Source organism: Macrotis lagotis, chromosome 2 (assembly GCF_037893015.1).
Source record: "Macrotis lagotis isolate mMagLag1 chromosome 2, bilby.v1.9.chrom.fasta, whole genome shotgun sequence".
NCBI classification, from domain to species: domain Eukaryota; kingdom Metazoa; phylum Chordata; class Mammalia; order Peramelemorphia; family Peramelidae; genus Macrotis; species Macrotis lagotis.
Window position 1 is genome coordinate 135,871,787 of NC_133659.1, and position 18,589 is coordinate 135,890,375.

General features: G+C 36.0%; 1 protein-coding gene across 4 annotated transcripts in view; it reads right to left on the minus strand.

Moving 5' to 3' along the window:
- Window positions 1-517: 517 nt before the first annotated feature.
- Window positions 518-18,589, minus strand: part of LOC141513238 (cation channel sperm-associated auxiliary subunit epsilon-like) — a 193,916-nt gene continuing 175,844 nt past the window's right edge. For all 4 annotated transcript variants that reach the window (XM_074222866.1, XM_074222865.1, XM_074222867.1 and 1 more), the window contains 3 exons: window positions 14,447-14,604; window positions 12,198-12,251; window positions 518-1,461 (listed from right to left, as the gene is read on the minus strand). In XM_074222866.1, coding sequence (XP_074078967.1) covers window positions 1,302-1,461; window positions 12,198-12,251; window positions 14,447-14,604 — 372 coding nt within the window. In that variant the 3' untranslated portion in view covers window positions 518-1,301. The remainder of the gene's footprint in view (window positions 1,462-12,197; window positions 12,252-14,446; window positions 14,605-18,589) is intronic.

The following is an 18,589-nucleotide window of genomic DNA, read 5'->3' on the forward strand; positions in this document are numbered from 1 at the left end:
AGAGAAAGAGAAAAAGAAAGAAAGAAACAGAGAGAGATATAGATAGATAGATAGATAGATAGAGAGAGAGAGAGATAGAGAGAGAGAGAGAGAGAGAGAGAGTGAGCTGTGTTGCCCAAGTGATCAGTCTTGGAGCAGCTCCTACTCATAAGGTCAATGAACTCCAGTGAATTACCTTGCTGATGAGGTCAATGAAGTACTGTGCCCCTGCCCAACTGTTGCCAGCAATGTTGCCCAATTGGTCAGTCATGGGGCAGTTCCTATGACTACTAGATAGAAGACTGAATAGATCAAATGAGATGATAGAATGGCATTAGGGAAAATCAGTCAGAACTCTGATACATAGAGTAACCTCATAAGGTAGGAGACCAGAAAGCTATCTAAATATCATAGAAAGTTGACTCAGAGGTAGAAGGTATTCCCATTGAAGGTGCATGTATGTTCTATTTGTTGAAGAAGTTCATGAAGACCATCAACTAGATTAATTGAAATTTTATTAATTCATTACAATCTTCCGTAAATTATTTAACTAGATTAAAAAAGAGAATTCCTTTATACATATTTCTCCAGATTCTAAATGCCACTTGTCAAATGCAAAAAGATGAATAATCCTTAGAGTAATGAAAGCAGAAGAAATACAGTATTTACCAAAAAACTTCTAGAAAAGCAGCTGAGATGGGTTTATTATCATTCAGTGTTCAAATCAATGGGAAAACACAATTTTTATTTCTAATTTCAAAATGACTGAATTTTAGTACATATAGAATATCAGCTATTATTTTTTTTTGAAAATTATAAACTTAACAACCATCAACAGAACAAATAAGTGCTGCCTTTCAAGGTAAAACAAAGGAAAAGAAGACCAACTCCAAACTAACACAGAAAACATTTCAAATGTGAATTTGTTTTCTTAGCAATTCTCAGATTTATAGTAGTTTGGGTTTTTTAATGGTACATGCTTCAAACTGGTGTATCTGAACAGTCAATTTCTTACAGCCTATCAATTATTTTAGAACTTAATACAATTGTTCCATTGAAGGACCCATGCTAGTCAAACTGAGCTCTATTTGAAATGCAGCACTTGGAGATTCAGAATTTTTAAAAGTTAGATAGTATTTAAGGAAACATATTACAGAAAAACAGGAAGAATTTTAAATCTAGAGGTAACTCAGAGAACAGTTTTCATATGCTAAATTTGATCCTTAAATATACTTATTTACTATGAGGAAGGTTTTTTTTCTTTCATCCTTAATAACAAAGAAGTAAATATGAAAGCAATCTCTATATGCTTTGAGGTCTTGCTAAAGATATTTCCTTTTACGTTTTGTTTTCAATTCTGTAGTTGATTCATAAATAAATTTTCGAAAAAACTTTAAATATTGGAAGTAGCTCAAAACCAGGCATACAATAATCACAAATAGCATAACACACATGTAGATTAAAACCAGTAGGGAATCAGTTCTGAAACAGAAAAACAAAATGACAGAAAATTACTTAATTATGCCTTAGCTTATTTTAACTGGTTCTTTATTTCTGTTCTTAACTCAGGGTTTTTTTTTTAAAATTTCAGAATCTTAGTCCCATTATGCAAAAATCATTGTGATGTGCTCCTGTGATTATCTTGTGACGTGTTAAAAATGTTACTGATGCATGAAAATGAGTAGAGGAAATGGGCAGATAAAGTCAGGTAGCAATCTGATAAAAACTAATCCAACTAGCATTTTAAAAGAGATCATAACTGCAAAAAAATTACTGTACTAGATAAGTATGTATATATGAAATCTTTGTGTATATATTTTGTATATATTTATATGTATACACACACAAACAAAAAAAAAATTAGTCAACTTATTCCCCACCAGGGAAATATCAGGGTAATGTTGGCACAGTATTTCACTAAGATGAGAAGTATAGATGTTTAGATAAGGTTGGTGACTACTTTATAGAACAAGTAATTCTAGAATAAACAAGGAAGAGAAAAACAGACTTGGTGTTGAGTAATCATCTGGAAACAGGCACTGTTATGGGAGGTAAAAGGCAGGTAAGTGGTGCAATGGATAGAGAACTGGGCCTGAAGTCAAACACTTCCTAAGACACTTCCTGCCTGTATGACCCTGAGTAAGTCACTTAACCCTCAGTTTGCCTCAATTTCCTCATCTGTAAAATGAGTTTGAAAAAGAAAATGACAAACTACTTTAGTATTTTTGCCAAGAAAGCCCTGAATAGAGTTACAAAGAATTAAATGTGACTTAAAAATGACTCATAGTTATATGTATAGATTCATTTTTGAACCTATATTATCATGGCTATCAGGATCTCTCAAGGTAGAAACTCTTCATCAGGAGCAGTGTACATCAGGAAACTAACTTGAGGCTGACTTGAGCACTAAGAGGTCAAATGGTCACAAAATTAGTAGCAAGCCCTGAATGCAGGTTTTCCTAGATCCAAGGCTAACCTTTGTTTTGAGCATGAAAAAAATAAATATATAAATGAAGAGTAATATAATAAGATAGTGGATAGAATATTAACTATGTGACTGTGGGGGAGTCCTAGAACCTCTCTGTGACTCAAGAAATTCTCTAAAAAGATATGTTGGAGATGAGTCCTTTGATCTACAATCAGAGAAGTTTCCCCAACTCCACATTCCTCCCAAATGATGAAATCACAGACCTATGATTATCTTATATGACATATGTTAAAAATGTTACTAATACATGAAAATGAGAAATAAAAAAATAGTAAGCTTTCATTAGGGGAAAAATGGAAGAGTTATAATAACTCGCTAGTTATGAAGATGATTTTAAAAATGCCCTTTTGGAAGCCCAGGAAAAATGAGTTTAAAGGTTCAAAATTTATCAGATACTTGCAAGGAGAGGATATCTCTAAATTCCTTGCATGGCAAAGTCAAAGTCAAAAGTCCTATATGAGGGATATATCTTCTAAAAATTAGTGAGAGGAGAGAATACAGTGAAATTTTTCTGTTTACTCTTGAAGAAAGTGATGAAACATTTAGCAAAACTGAGTAGATTTAAATGCAGGATCACATAAAGATATGAAGAGGGCATGGAAATGTCTTACAAAGGAAAATGTAATGTATTCAAAAAATATAAACCAATACTGTAAAATTTAATTTGCTGCATGTATATATGCATGCATGCATGTATGTATGTATTTAATAAGTATGGAGAGAGAGAGAGAGAGAGAGAGAGAGAGAGAGAGAGAGAGAGAGAGAGACTACACTGACTCAGGAATGAATCTTAATGGAGGAGGGGCAAATATATTAGGTGTTTGGGAAGAAGGTTCCACTCATCCCCAAACTTCCTGTAGGGTAAAGTGTGCAGGAGTGGTTGGGAAGGAAGGAAAAAGGAGCATTAATATAGCACTTATAATGTGCTGGATTTTGTCTTTCTCAATTGTTTTGTAAGGTTCATGTCATATTATATTAACATCTCTGTGAAATTAGTGCCATTAACATTCCTACTGAGGAAACTGAGACAAGAGATTTTATGATTTATGCAGTCATAGTGCTAATAAGTGAATCTGAAGTCAGACCTGACTTGAGATCTAATGCTTTATACATAGGCAAAGCAACTTGAGACAGGATCTGTCTGCCTGTCTCTGTCTCTATCTCTCCTTTTTCCTTTCTTGTCTTCCTCCCTCCTTTCTTCTTTCCTTCCCATAGTACATGAAGAACATACAGCTATGCTTGCTTAATTTATGGCCTACATTTTTCCTGCATGATATGAATTTATTTGGCATGTATTTTCTCTTATAGTTCTCTCTAGGGATTTTTCTCCTTGAGTAAATCCTACATAGCTGAGTGTTTGGTATTTTTCAGATGAATCTTTTGATATCACATAGCATAAACCAATATGTTTCTAATCAATTAACAAAGAACTTATTTTTCTTGATGAATAGAACTTGATGAGCTGCTATTCCACATTTGCCATCTGTATAGCACTCGAATAGAAATCTACTGAGGCAATTGTGGGGTAAAAATTATTACTGTATTTCTTTAAACACTGGTTGTATTGATTCATTAAATTATAGAATTTTATGAGTGTCAAGGAACCGCACTGGTTTTGTAGTTCAACTCCATGGGCGATGGGGATATTGGTCCTGGACTTGCTTCCAGCAAAGAATTAAATTTCAGGCTATGTGTATATGTTGTCATTGGAGGGCAGCAGAGAGATAGGAACAATCCTGGAGCTAAATGACAGCTTGCTTGACTGGAGAAGTTACTTAGATAGTTCAATTTTTTTTATTTTTATAGGTGAAAGAACTGAGATCTAAAGATATTAAGTGACTCATTCTAGGTTGTAAAAATATTAAGTAGAGCAGAGGGTCCTTGAAAAATCTTAAGATTCTGGAATTTAATGAACCAGTACAATCAGGGTTTAAAGAAATACAGTCATAATGTTATCTTGGAAGATTTCTATTTGAATGCTATGGATGGCAAATCTAAATGAAATGGATGAGTATTTACAAACCTATAAATTGCTCATGTTAACAGAAGAGGAAAAAAAATTAAATATCCCCATCTTAGAAAAAGAAACTAAATAAGTTATAAAATAGGGTCCTTAAAAAAACAAACTCCCAAACCAGAGAGATGTAAATTTAATAAATTAATTAAATTTTAAAAAGCTGATTGCAATGCTATGTAAATTATTGTTATGTCACAAATATGGTGCCAATATCTAACCTAAGAAGAATAAAAAACAGAGAAAGAAAAACTGTAGACCAATTTTTCCTAATGAATATTGACACAATTTTAAATAAAATGCTAATAAGGCTAATTTGACAGAAAAGTAAAATGACAAATGTTGAAGAGAATGTGGGAAAATTGAGACATCAATGCACAATTCATTGAAGTTGTGAAGTGATCCATGTATTCTGGAGAGCAATTTGTAAATATACAAAGAAATATACAAAGAAAACTGTGCATACTTTTGACCTAGCAAAATATCTGTATCCCAAAATGGTCAAAGAAAAAAGAAACTTCGGGGAAGCCATTTGGGATTGGTTGAATGTGATGAAATACTGTTTTGCTATCAGAAATGATGATTTCTAATTTCTAATGCAGGAGAACATTGCACACAGCAACAATAATATATGATGAACAACTGTGAATGATTTAGCTATTCTCAGCAATACAATGGTCCAAAACAATCCCAAAGAAGTCACAATGAAAAATTCTATCTCCTTCCAGAAAGTGATGCAGGAAGATGTGACCTCTTTAGGGAGTTCTGTAGTTCAGAGTGACTCCATTTCAGGATGGGAGTGGCCTTGGATTGTTCACCTTTCCTTCAACTTCCCTTCCCCCCAACTCCTGGTTTCCAGCTGCCTAACCTTGCTCATTGATAATCAGGTTTATGCTGGCATTACAGGAAATGACATGTCGGACTTCTAAATCATGCACCTTGGGACAGGAAGGACCAGTACATAGCTTGCCTATTGGAGAACACCTGGAGCCAGGTGCTAGATCACTCCCCAAGCACCACCCTTTGTCCAACCTACCACAGAGGTGCATTTAAGGGCTGTTCCCTCCTCGGGTTTGTTCTCTCTCTTCTGGACTCTTACCTTAACCTTGCAAGGATTATCTATATCTCCCTCTCTTCCTTAGGCCACATGGTCCTAGCCTAGGTCCTCTGGAGCAGCATAGTCCCCCATGCCATGTGGCTGGACTAAGCCAACCCTCATGGCAATCTGTTTCTCTCTCTCTCTCTCTCTCTCTCTCTCTCTCTCTCTCTCTCTCTCTCTCTCACTAAAACCTCTCCTAGCTTGTCCTGATGGACAAAGAGGAGGAGACAGGTTTTTAATCTGTGTACTTTGTATGCCTTCTATGATATATCCTGGGCAATTTTAAATCCCAGGGGTTATGTAAATTCATTCACTTTTCACTAACTCTCAAACTCTATTTGATGACCCCAATTCTCATCCACAAGAACTGATGGAGTCTGAATGAAAGTTGAAGCATTATTTAACTTTCTTATTGTTTATTTAATTTTATTTGCTAATTATTTAATTTTTCTTGCTATTGCAACAGCTAATAGGGAAATAATCTTTCTATAGTTGATGTATAATTGATATTACATTTCTTTCCTTGACAATGGGTAGATTACTACACTGCCCTCCTTTCAGGGTAGATTGCATAGTTCTTTGTTTTAGTCAAACCAGTCTTCTTGCTGTACTTTCTCCTTATCTCCCTATCATAGGATCTCTCATTTCCTTCAAAGGTCTGCTTCAGAGACCACATCCTATAGAAAGTCCATCTTTGTCCCCTTACTTGCCAATGCTATCTCCTCAGACATTATTTTGCATGTATTATTATTTCATTTTTCTCTGTTCATGTTCAGTATGGTTCATCTTCTGCTACTCCCAGAATGTAAATTCTTTTAGGACAGGAAGTATTTGACTTTTTCTTTGTATTTCCAGTACTTAATAAATGTTTGTTGAAATGAATCCTTGGAAATAAGAGAGGTATCTATTGCATATTTATTTAATTTCCTATTATTTCAATAAAAGGATGACTCAAAATTCAGTTGTTGCATCTTGAATTTGTATTGTCTCATTAGGGATTGACTTTAGAAAAGAGTCAATTCCTCTGAATTAAAAACTTTCTTTGGCAAAGTTGGTTGGTTCTTGTCTTTCATTATGAAGAAAACCAAAATTATATCACTATGTTTGAGAAAGCTGCTGTGTGTCTGACTATGACTGATCAGACCAATATGAACTTGAACACAAATAACCCATATGAATGACTGGGGTGGGTACTCTGAACTTATGGATGTCTTGTTTCCTTTGAGCTGCTCCAATTCTATCTTCCTCAATAGACTGTAGCACCCCCACTGATGAGGGCATGCCATGCTGGGTGGTCTTATGCCAGAGTCTTCCACACTGTACAATCAATTCTAAAGTTTTTCAATGCCCAGAAACTGTATGAACACAATTAGAAAGCTCTCCTCACCCAAATAAAGTCAGATCTAAATTATTGGGAAAATGTCAAATGCTCATGGTTAGGTCAAGCTAATAAAAATGATAATTCTATCCAAATTAAATTACTTATTCAGTGTCATACCAACCAAACTGCCAAATAACTGCTTTACCGAGCGAGAAAAAATAGTAACAAAATCATCTGGAGCAACAAAAAGGCAAGAATATCAAGGGAACTGATGAAAAACAATTTAAAGGAAGGTGGCCTAGCTCTACCAGATCCAAAACTATACTATAAAACAGCAGTCATCAAAACTGCCTGCTGTTGGTTAAGAAATAAGAGTAATGCATCAGTGGCTTAGGATAGACTCAAAAGAAGCTGCAGTAAATGACTATAGCAATCTACTATTTGACAAACCCAAGGACATCAGCCTCTGGGATAAGAACTCACAATTTGACAAAAATTGTTGAGAAAACTGGAAAATAGTATGACAAAAACTAGGCATGGATCCACATCTCACACCCTATACCAAAATAAGGTCAAAATAGGTACAGGATTTAGACATAGTGATACTATAGATAAATTAATAGATCAAAAAAAATACTCTATCCATCTGATACTATGGAAAAAGGATAAATTTATGACCAAGAATTAGAGCACATTATAAACTGCAAAATCAATGATTTTGACTGTATTAAATTAAGAAGCTTTTGCACTGATAAAATCAATGCTGTCAAAAGTAGAACAAAAACAGAAAGCTGGGAAACAATATTCACAACCAGGAGTTCTGATAAAGGTCTCATTTCTAAAATATATAGAGAATCACATCAAATTTATAAGTGAAGAAATTAAAGCTATATATAATCATATGGGAAAAAAATGCTCCAAATCACTGTTGATTAGAGAAATGCAAATTAAAACAACAATGAAGTATCATCTCACAGTTATTAGTTTAACTAAGATGAGAAAAAGGAAGATGATCAATGTTGGAGAGGTTGTGGGAGAATTGGACATTGATGCATTGCTGGTGGAGTTGTGAACAGATTCAATGTTTCTGGAGAGTGATGTGGAATTATGCCCAAAGATCAATAAAACTCTTTATTTGCTTTGACCCAGCAATTCCAATTCTAGCTCTATATCCAGAAGAAATTATAAAAAATGGGAAAAGTCCTACATGTTGCAAAATATTCATAGCAGCTCTTTTTGTAGTGGCAAAGAATTGGAAACTGAAGGGATGCCCATCATTTTGGGAATGGCTAAAAAAAATTATGGTACATAAATACTATGGAATACTATTGTTTTATAAGAAATCATAAAGGGTCAGACTCTAGAGAAGAATGGAATGACTTATGGGAATCTGATGCTGAGCAAAGGGAGTAGAACCAAGAGAACAATATACACATCAACCACAACATTATGAGATGAATAACCTTGATGGAAGCAGCTCCTCTTGGCAGTCCAGAGAGCTAGGACAACTACATTTGATTGGTTATGGACTATATTATCTTCAACAAGAGGAAGAAAAACAAAACACAGAAAAATAAACAACCCTTCCAAATCTGATGAACACTTTATAAAAATTTTCTTTTGTGTATCTCTTTCCCTTAAGCCTAATTCCTCATGCCAAAAATGACTAATTTATATACATGTTTAACAATATATGTATGTAAAATGCTAAACTGACTGTTCCCAGCTGAGGGGAGGGGGTGGAAAGGGAGGGTGGAAGGAAATTTTGTAACTTGGAAATATTCATGTAAATATTGATGAAAATAAATAAATAACTTTAAAAAAATAAAGTTCAATGAGACCTTCAGGGTGTCTCAGTATTGCTTTTTCTGATCCCCTTGTGAGCACTTGCCCTGTGTGAGTTCTCCATAAAAATTTTTTTTGTCATTCTAACAATGTGTCCAGACATTGGACTCTTTGTAGTAATGTTAGAATGCTAGGTAGTTTAGCCTGAGAAATGATCTCAGTGCCTTCTATTTGGTGATCTTCAGAATCTTCCCAAGACAATTTAAATGGAAGCTATTCAGTTTCCTGACATGGCTCTGGTAGACTGTCCAGGTTTCATAGGCATATAGCAATGAGGTCAGCACAATGGCTCTGTAGACCTTCAGTTTGGTAGTTAGTCTAATACCTCTTTTGTCTCATAGTTTCTTTTGGAGTCTCTCAAAAACTGAGTCTAGCTCTGGCAATGTGAGTGTTATCCCTCTTATCCATAGTATTCAGAACATCTCCATTTGTTGTACTTGATGATTCCACATATGGATAGTGAGTGTGGTGCTGGCTGATGGAGCATCTGTGTTTTCTTGGTGTTAATTGTTAGACCAAAATTAGCAGAAACAGCAGAGAATTGATCCATTTTTCATTCATTTATTTATTTATTTAGATTTGTTTTTTTTTCAAGGCAATGAGGTTAAGTGGCTTGCCCAAGGGCACATGGCTAGGTAATTATTAAGTGTCTGAGGATCCATTTTTTATTACATCTCAGCTTCAGAGGCTGCACTGAATGCACATTCATCTGTAAACAGAAGATCATGCATCAACACTTCCTCCACTTTGGTCTTGGTTTGTAGCCTCTTTAAGTTGAAGAATTTGCCATTAGTGCAATAGCTGACCTTGATACCTTGTTCAAATTGAGTGAAGGAGTTTGATAACACGATTGAAAACATCATGTTAAAAAGTGTGGGAGCAATTATCCTTGTTTCACTCCATTAGTGACTGGGAAATCTTGAGAGCATTGTCCACTATCCAGAATCTGGACATGTATGCCATCATGGAATTGACAAACAATACTGATGAACCCCTCCAGGCAACCAAATTGTGATATAATTTCCCATAAACCCTCAAAGGCCTAAGCCAGATCTACACATGTTATATAGAGACCTGTCCTGGCATTTTTCCTGGAGTTGTCAGGAAGCAAACACCATATAAACTGTTCCTCTACCCTTTCTGAAGTCACACTGGCTCTCAGGAAGGTGACCAATTTCCAGATGAAGGATCAGTTACTGAGAAGGACTCTGACAAAAATCTTACCAGTAATGACTAAGAGAGAAACATCTCTGTGATTGCCTCTTTTTACTTTTATAGAGAGGGATGATGGAGGTATCCTTGAATTCTTGGGGGGATAATCTCTTCATACCATATAAACTGGAAAATTTCAGTCAGTTTTTGGATGAGCAATGAATCCCCCATCTTGTAGATCTCAGCTGGAATAGAATCAGTACCATGTGCTTTGCCACTTGAAAGGAGTCTAATGACCTCTTCTTCAGCTGGAACTTTGGCTAGGGACTGATTGACTTCAATTTGAGGTAAGTGGTCAATGGTTTTTGCATTGATTGATCATGGTCTGTTAAGGATACTATGGAGTTCAGCCCATCTCTCCAAGATCATGTTCCTATTGTTAATCAGTGTGGATTCACCAGCACTGAGTGTTGAGATGCACCATGGGTCTTTGGCACATAAATAGCTTTCAGGGCATCAGAAAAGCATTTTGATTTATTGCTGACTGTGTAAAATTCATCTGCCTTCTTACTGGGTCAAGAGTCCTGCATCTCTCTAAGCTCTGTTTGTACTTTAATTTTGATGGAATTAAATGCTGTCTTCTTAGAAATGGATGCTGGTAAACCCTGTGGAGTTGTCATTTTTAATTTAAGGGTTTCTGTTTTCCCCCATCATTTTCATCAAACCAGTCTTGGTGTTTGTGAGTGTTCTGGTCCAGATGAGCAAATGTAGTGCTGTACACCAGATCTCTGAAAGCTACCCACTCTTTTTCTGCTCCACTGTTGCCAACTGTGTGTTGGCTCAGTTTTTCCTCCAAATTAGCAACAAACTGTTCCCACTCAGTGAGATACTCTAATCCCGTGCCATTAATTCTAGTGTTCATTTTGCCTTGGGGCTGTCACTTTGTGAATATTTAGTTTAGAGAGGATGAGTCCATGATCAGTCCAACACTCTGCGCCACACATTGCCTTTGTCACTCTCACATCCCATTTGTCTCTTCTCCTTATGATCACATAGTCTAATAGATGCTAATGTTTGCTTTGAGGGTATATTCAGGAAGTTTTACTGTATTTAGGTAAAAGGAAGATATTATGGTTTGAGCTACTAAAATCAACTACACCTCATCTTATGGGTGACTGTCTTAGAATTCAGGTACAGGTTTCTGGAAGGTCTGAGGGAATGTCAAATTTAAAACAATAAAAAGTGACAGCATTAGGTCACTAAGGGTCATGTTATCAGTTAAACAAAGTAACAGTTTTGTGATCTTTTTTTGACCTCTTTTCCTCAGTTTCTCTTCTGTAAAATGAGAGGTTTATGTAAAATAGAATATCTCAAGTATTTCCCCATTTGAAAATTATTTGAAGATTTTAAATATTTCATCTGAAATACTGGCTAATTAGTATTGGCTAAGTGATTCAACAATATCTCCCACTTTATTCAGATCTTGAGTTGCACATTATAGTAGAGGATCATGCTTGTGACATGGATTTTTGAATATTCTCTTCAGCTGGGCAGTAACACTATCACTGACACTTCCTTAACAGAAGGCCTTAAATCCTCATGGGACCATGGAAATATAGTATTGTAATCACATTCCCAAACATTCTGAGTGTTGAAGGGCTGTTACATTAGTATGGACAAGGAGAGCTAACTATTGGAGTTCATAGTTCTGGTTACCCTAGTTTAAAAGAAAAAAAAAAGGAATGTCTGCCTTGGGAAGAGAGAAGCAAAGTTACCACAACTTTAGTTATTAGCATTCTTTGACTCAGTGATTTTCAGTTTGGGCTGAAGCAGTAGGGAAATGTCCTGAACTATGTGTTTCCATGGTTTTACCAGCAGGCCATATCAGCATAATTGTGGGGTGGGGAGCAGGGAGGAGAGGATGATGCATAGGGAATGTCAAGAATCCAAGATATATATAGAGAAAAAGAAGAGTTGCAGTGCTTGACAGTGGGGAAAAAAAATAAGGTTCATTTCCTAAACCAACCTAGTCCTCCAGATCAGTCATTTGCGATTCATTTATTTACAGATACCTAAAAATCACAAATGTTTATTTTTTCCCAATTTTTTTCTTTTTCTTTTTCAATGTGCTATACAGTAAATTATATTCTTGATAACAGAGATTAGAGAAGGCAGACTTTTTAAAGATTGACTTGGTTTCTTCTCCTTCTTCAACTTTCCTTAGCCTCCCCCACCACTGCCCTTGATAAAGAGATCTAATATGTTTTAATTATTTTCCCAAATCCCATTGTTTTCTTACTCAGGAATTATGCCGAATGTCTCAATTGCAAAGGTGGTTGTTAGGTCACAGAAGCTACAAATAAAAAATATTAAAATTAATATGAGGAAAACATGACAAAAATTCAATTTCTATACAATCTATATGAATACAATTAAATCATATAATGTGAGATTTAAACCACTTAATAAGGTCCATTCTCTATGGAAAGAGAGAAGCAGAGGCAGCTAGGTGGAGCACTGGCCCTGGACTCAGGAGGATCTGAGTTCAAATCCAACCCCAAACATTTAATAACTACCTTAATTGTGTGATCTTGGACAACTTAACCCCATTGTCTTGCAAAAAACGAAAACAAAAAAAAGATAGGGAAGCATTGAATGTGTTCAAGAGACATAGAGTACAATTATCTCTTCTTCACTGAAACTTTCCTATTGAGGTTTTGATAAGAAATTAAATGGCAATTTTGGGGGGAGTTTGAGGAACAAAACAGACAATACAATAAGGCCAGCAGATAACACAGAAAAAGTTTAGAAATTCAGAAATGCATAAAATATACAAAAACTACTGTATAATATCAACCTTTTTTAGCTTTTAATAACATCATGATTCAGACTTCTTCCCTGGTTTGAAGGGTGGTCCAAAATTTTTTATATGAATTTTCCAGATTATGGGGGTACCCTGTCCCTAACCCCTGCACTGTGGAAGGTATGACTGTAGACAGATCATTAGGGACATAAAGTATATGAAAGGAAGTAAACTCTGGAGAGAGATCAGATTTGGATAAAGATATCAGGAAGGCTGAAGTGATTTCTTTTCTTTGAATTCCTATTGCATTTACAATATCTTCTTATTGATTACTTTGTAGCCTACTTTATGTCAATTTTTAAGAAAATTGAACTGTTTTATATCTTTATATTTTGTTTTTCCAACAAGTCTCTTGAGAATAGGAAAGACATCTTAAACACATTTTCAATATAGCAGGAACTCAGCAGTACTTGATGAATTAAATTTTCTCAGTCATAGTTACAGTTACCAAAGGCATGGTTACCAAACATGAGTTATTTGGTTTAATCTTGTCCAATCAAAACATCTAAACTTTTTTTGTTTGGAATTTAATGAAAGAAGAAAATTGTATGGTAACATTTTTTTTAAAAATGAACATCTCTCTAAATTTCAAGTGGTTATTCTTATTAACAGTATCACTCAGTACTTATTGAGGCTTTCATTTTTTGGGATTCATTTTCTAATACTGTAGAACAGTTGTATCAAAACTCAAATAGGAACAGTACAACAGGATGCCTGTGGGTTGCATACTGACTTGGAAAACCACATCTATGTCCTATTCTATTTGTAAAATATTTCCCAGTTATATATTAATCTGGTTAAGCCTACTCAGGAGTGTTGTGGGCCACAGCATGTTTGAAACCTCTGTTTTTGAAAGCATTTTTAAGGAAAATAGGCAAAGAATTTTTCCTTTGGGGCAATATTGCTACAATTTGTATATCAATTTCAGGATTGTAGACCAACCATAGTGAATTGGACTGACTAGATATTTTAATTACATGACTATGTAAAGGATTTCTTCTGTCCTTATTTGAATATTATTTTCATCATTTTGTCTCCTACTTCATGGAAAAGAATTGAAGCCATTTTTTGGGAAAGGGTGGGTGTTCCTTCATATATTCTTATCATCATCTTCAATCCAACAAGCATTAATTAAGTGCTGAATTTCTGAAGGAATTCAGAGATAAACATGCAAAACAATCCTTGACTTTGGAAAGGTAAGAGTAGCAATAGGGAAAAAAATAGACCATAGAATTCAAAGGTAGAAGAAAGTGTAGAGATTAAATGGAAAACTTGAACACTTCACTGTTCTTTTTTCCCCCAAAATTGACTCCCATTTTCTTTTTCACATCTTCCTTCAAGATATGTTTTTCTCCAATCTAAAGCAAACTGCTCCACCTGTACTCTGAATCCCATTTTTTTCCTGCTTCTTTTATCATCTACTTCTCCATTCTGTTTCTTTTTTTCAAAGTTTCCTCTATTGCCTTTTCCTGAGATTTGCTCACCTTAAAAATGTTTGCTTGACCCATAGATCTTATTATCAGTTTGGACAATTACTTGATACTACTAAAAAATAATTTTTCTTTCCTTGGTTTGCCTTTAAACTTAGATTTTATTATTGCTGTTATTATTACTGCAAGGTTTTTAACTATCAAGTGACACAGAAACTAACTTAACTAACAAGTTACATAAAAACTGTCATATACCTGTAGTTTGGATCAATGATCTTAATTTTGAATACATAAACACCAACATGGTGATTTTTCCAAATTATCTTATTGCCATTGGTCATGTTGAAAATCTCATATGCTTGTGTTAGGTCTCCAGGTTTTCCAACAGAAAATGAAAAGCAGTGTTTATAGTTCTAAATAGATAAGAAATAGAAATATCAAGGTCATTTAGTGATTTTGGTAAAAAAAAAACTTTCACATCATTCAGGGATGGATTCTTGTAAATGCTTAACAATCATATCTCGGGGCTAAGAGAAAAAGCATGGATGACAAAAATCTTAGGTATAATTTGCGTTATTAACCTTCTATCACTTTATTAAGTATGGAAATCAACAAAACAATAAATCTATACCTTATGTCATATTTCTTGCCACATTTGTCATTCATATTTGCCAGTTTTCAAGGTATAAATGCTCTTACTGTTAATTTAACAATAGGCTCTTGCAAGCTGACTCCAGCTCCTTGACTATATTCCTATTTTGCTGCCTTTTGTAATGAGGAATACCTTGGGTTCCTAAAGACATTGTCAATGAAGCAAAAGTTCTGACAAGTTCTATAATGCAGGGAAAGCTTCAAGTATGGGCTTGGCATCTGAGGACTGGACAAGTTAAGGGTGAAGAGGCTCATTACTAAGAAGTTGGCTACCAGTTGTAGACTGGCTAGCAGCTGTAGATTTGGTAACTGGTTGGTACATAACAGGTTGGTGTTTGTCTATCCTTCCCTAAGAAGACCATGCTATCAGGGAGATAATGGTATTATTGTCAATTAAGATTTGAGGAATCTCACAAGTGAAAGAATTCACATTTAGCCCTGAAGTTAAAAGTGTAGGATTTATTTTCACAAGACTGAAAGGTTTACAGATTAAAACCTTTTCTCTTCCAAGAGGAACAGGAATCACCTTGAGGACAGAGGGTGAATAATAAAAGACTAGGCAAAGGGAGGGGAGGAGAGAGAGAGAGAGAGAGAGAGAGAGAGAGAGAGACAGACAGACAGACAGACAGACAGACAGACAGACAGACAGACAGACAGACACAGACCGAAAGTCAAAAGAGGGCTGACTGGGCTGATATTCAAGTGAGCCTATATTCCACAATGGGAGTCCAGGTCGAACTTGCAGACTTGTCTACTTTTGGAGCATAATAGAAGCCCAGGAGAATATAGGCAAAGAGGGAAATTCCTTCCCCTCTACAGAACTGAAATCAGATAGAATACTTTAAGCTGGTGGGGGGGTGGGGAATGAGGTTTTGAATTTATATTTAGGTTTGTTTTTTTTTGCAAGGCAAATGGGGTTAAGTGGCTTGCCCAAGGCCACACAGCTAGGTAATCATTAAGAGTCTGAGGCCACATTTGAACTCAGGTACTCCTGACTCCAGGGCCGGTGCTTTATCCACTATGCCACCTAGCCGCCCCTTGAATTTATATTTATGAATGGAATAATAAGAGTAAATTTACATCACAGGTGAAGATAACATTTTCTTACTAGACAGCTATTTTTTCCTATATTTTTCTATATATTCCCTACTTAGAATTTAGTAGTGTAAAAGATTTCAACATTTGTTTCTAATTGCAATATCTCTTATGGTCATACCTCCCTGTATCAGTATGTCATGTAAATGAGGAGATACTATGCAAAGTCACCACCCTCACTTTCTCCTCCAGAGCCATCTGGGTCCTGTGGTCAGAATTGGATTCGATGCAGTGGAAGACTTTATGCTTTTAAAGCCTTAAAACCCAATCTTTCCCAGGTCAGTTTGGCTTAGACAATACCCATTCAATGATTAAGAGAGAAATAAGGAAAAGAGGCCAAAAATGAAAAATGAAGCTGGGAGGTAAGAACCTCAGGGTTTCTCATTGTTTTAGTCAGGTAAGAAAGAAAAACAAAAATCTTTTGCATAGCCCCTGTCACAATTTGACTAGGTCAAGGCCCATACATTGATTAAGGTTCGGTGTGTGAGGGGCAAAAATGCTGACTTTTCAGAAACATAGTGCTAAATTAGTCTAAGCCATAGGCCTCAGTTTCTATTTCTCAAGAATCAGGTGAGCATGAGAACCCGGATCTCTGGCTAGAAAAATTGTCACCCTAATCATATAAGATATAAACAAAGACTGACCCTCCTGGGAAAGCTTAGGTACACTCCCCTTCTCTTCGGACCATCAAGTTTGACCAATTGTTGAAAGGGTCAGCAGAAAAGAGGAGGGTTTTTTTTTTTGTGATTTTGTGATTTTTTTTAACCCTGCTTCAGCTTCTGTAATTCAGCTTTTCCTGCTCTTTCTCTCATAGAGAGTTAGGAAATGCCCGGCTTCTTACAAGAATTGAAATAAATTTTAACTTTTTGCTGCCACTTTGAGAGGACTCCGAATAGTCATTTGGGGTTAGGGTCTCAATACCCTACCAAAGGTGAAAAGAGGCCAAGAATGACCATTTCCCCCTTCTCCCCCACCCCTCCCCAAACAAAGCTGGGATAGTAAGACCCTCTGGATTTCTGGTCAAAACAGAAACAATTGCTATTAACTTTCATTCTGAACCAGTCAGGACCCAAAACAATGACCTAGAGGGCTTAACCTGAGACCCAATGTTGGCCAATTAAAAAGAGGTAGAGTGATTTGGATTTGTAAACCTACAAATCTTACCAGATCTTTGGGCAGAGCACCTAAAAGTCCAGGAAGATAGAAAAGAGAAAGGAATTAAGGGAGGAAGGAAGGGAGAAAGGAAGGAAAAAGTAGGGAGGAGCTTTGTAGACCAACTTGCCAGCAGTGGGTCCCTAGCTCCTATCATTTATAAGAGGATCTTCATTTTTTGAAGAAGAGCAATGCATGCAAGTTAGTTCCCTCACTTTCTCCTCCAGAGTCATCTGAAACCAATGGCCAAAGTTGATTTGATAACTGACAACTTGCAAACTGAGTAAAAGTGGATGAGAGGGAAATATCAAGGATGTCTTTTAGATTTTTTTTTTAAATCTGGAGAACAAATGGCTCCATTGGCAACATTAGCCATATGAGAAACTAGTTTGGAGAAAATGATAATTTGTAAACAAATAACTTGAATTTTTAACCTAAAAACTACCTTCTAAGCCACTAAAGTGTTGGAGTCTTGATCACTCACACTGAAGAAATCATGTATCTCCATTTTCCTCTGAATTTTTTATGCTTGAGTTAGGAGTATAAGTCCCACATCTATAAGGAGAATGTCACACCAATGATTACATTTGAATAAATATCCTTTTCTAAAAGCTATGTAAGTATGGCTGACTAGTTGATATCAACTCATGTGGGAGGTGTCATAAGTCAGGACTCATGAGTTTTATTACTAGAAAAACAAACAAACCACTCCCAATCTCTCATGGCTTTTGCTAGCCTCTGAGAAAAGGAAGGAAGCAAACAAGCATTTAAAAATATTGTCTCATTAAATTTCCACAAAAACACTGGAAGGTAGGGGCTATTATTATCTCAATTTTACAGTGTCCAGTGTCACATAGCAGGTGTTTGAGGCTGGATTTTAACTCAGGTCTTCAGTCTCAGCCACCTAGCTGCCTCAGAGTGGTCCCCAAGATGAGTTTTGGAGACCTGACAAAAACTGAGTGGGAGTTGAGAGAGTTGTGCTGTCATGTTAAATTAATGCAGGGAATTATGGGCACAGAAAAATACTGTAATTGGAAACCAATTTTGTAATCTTTTCCTGTTCTGTTAAAATATTTAGATCTTGTAATCTCTCTCTCTCTCTCTCTCTCTCTCTCTCTCTCTCTCTCTCTCTCTGTTAGATTACCCATGCACATCAGTAAACCAAGTAAGGGCTCTTTTGAGGGGGGGGATTTCTCCAACTCCACCCCCCAACCACTTCCAAAAAGCAAACTCTCCAATACAAGACTGGGACCACTTCCAGAATGCTACCCCTCCCCTGTACCCTGAGGGGGCATTAAAGGAGAGTGTGGCCTGTGCCTGCTCTCTGACCTCCTAGGGCAAGTTAATCAGTCAGCCTGGTTAAGCTTCAGAGCTCAAAACCCACGTGGCCTTTAAAGAAATTTCTATTTCTCATTTTTCTCTCTGCTTTGTAATGACTTTTTACTAAATCTGTGTTTTCTTTTTACATTTGCACTGCATTTCCAGGTCAGAATCGTTGAG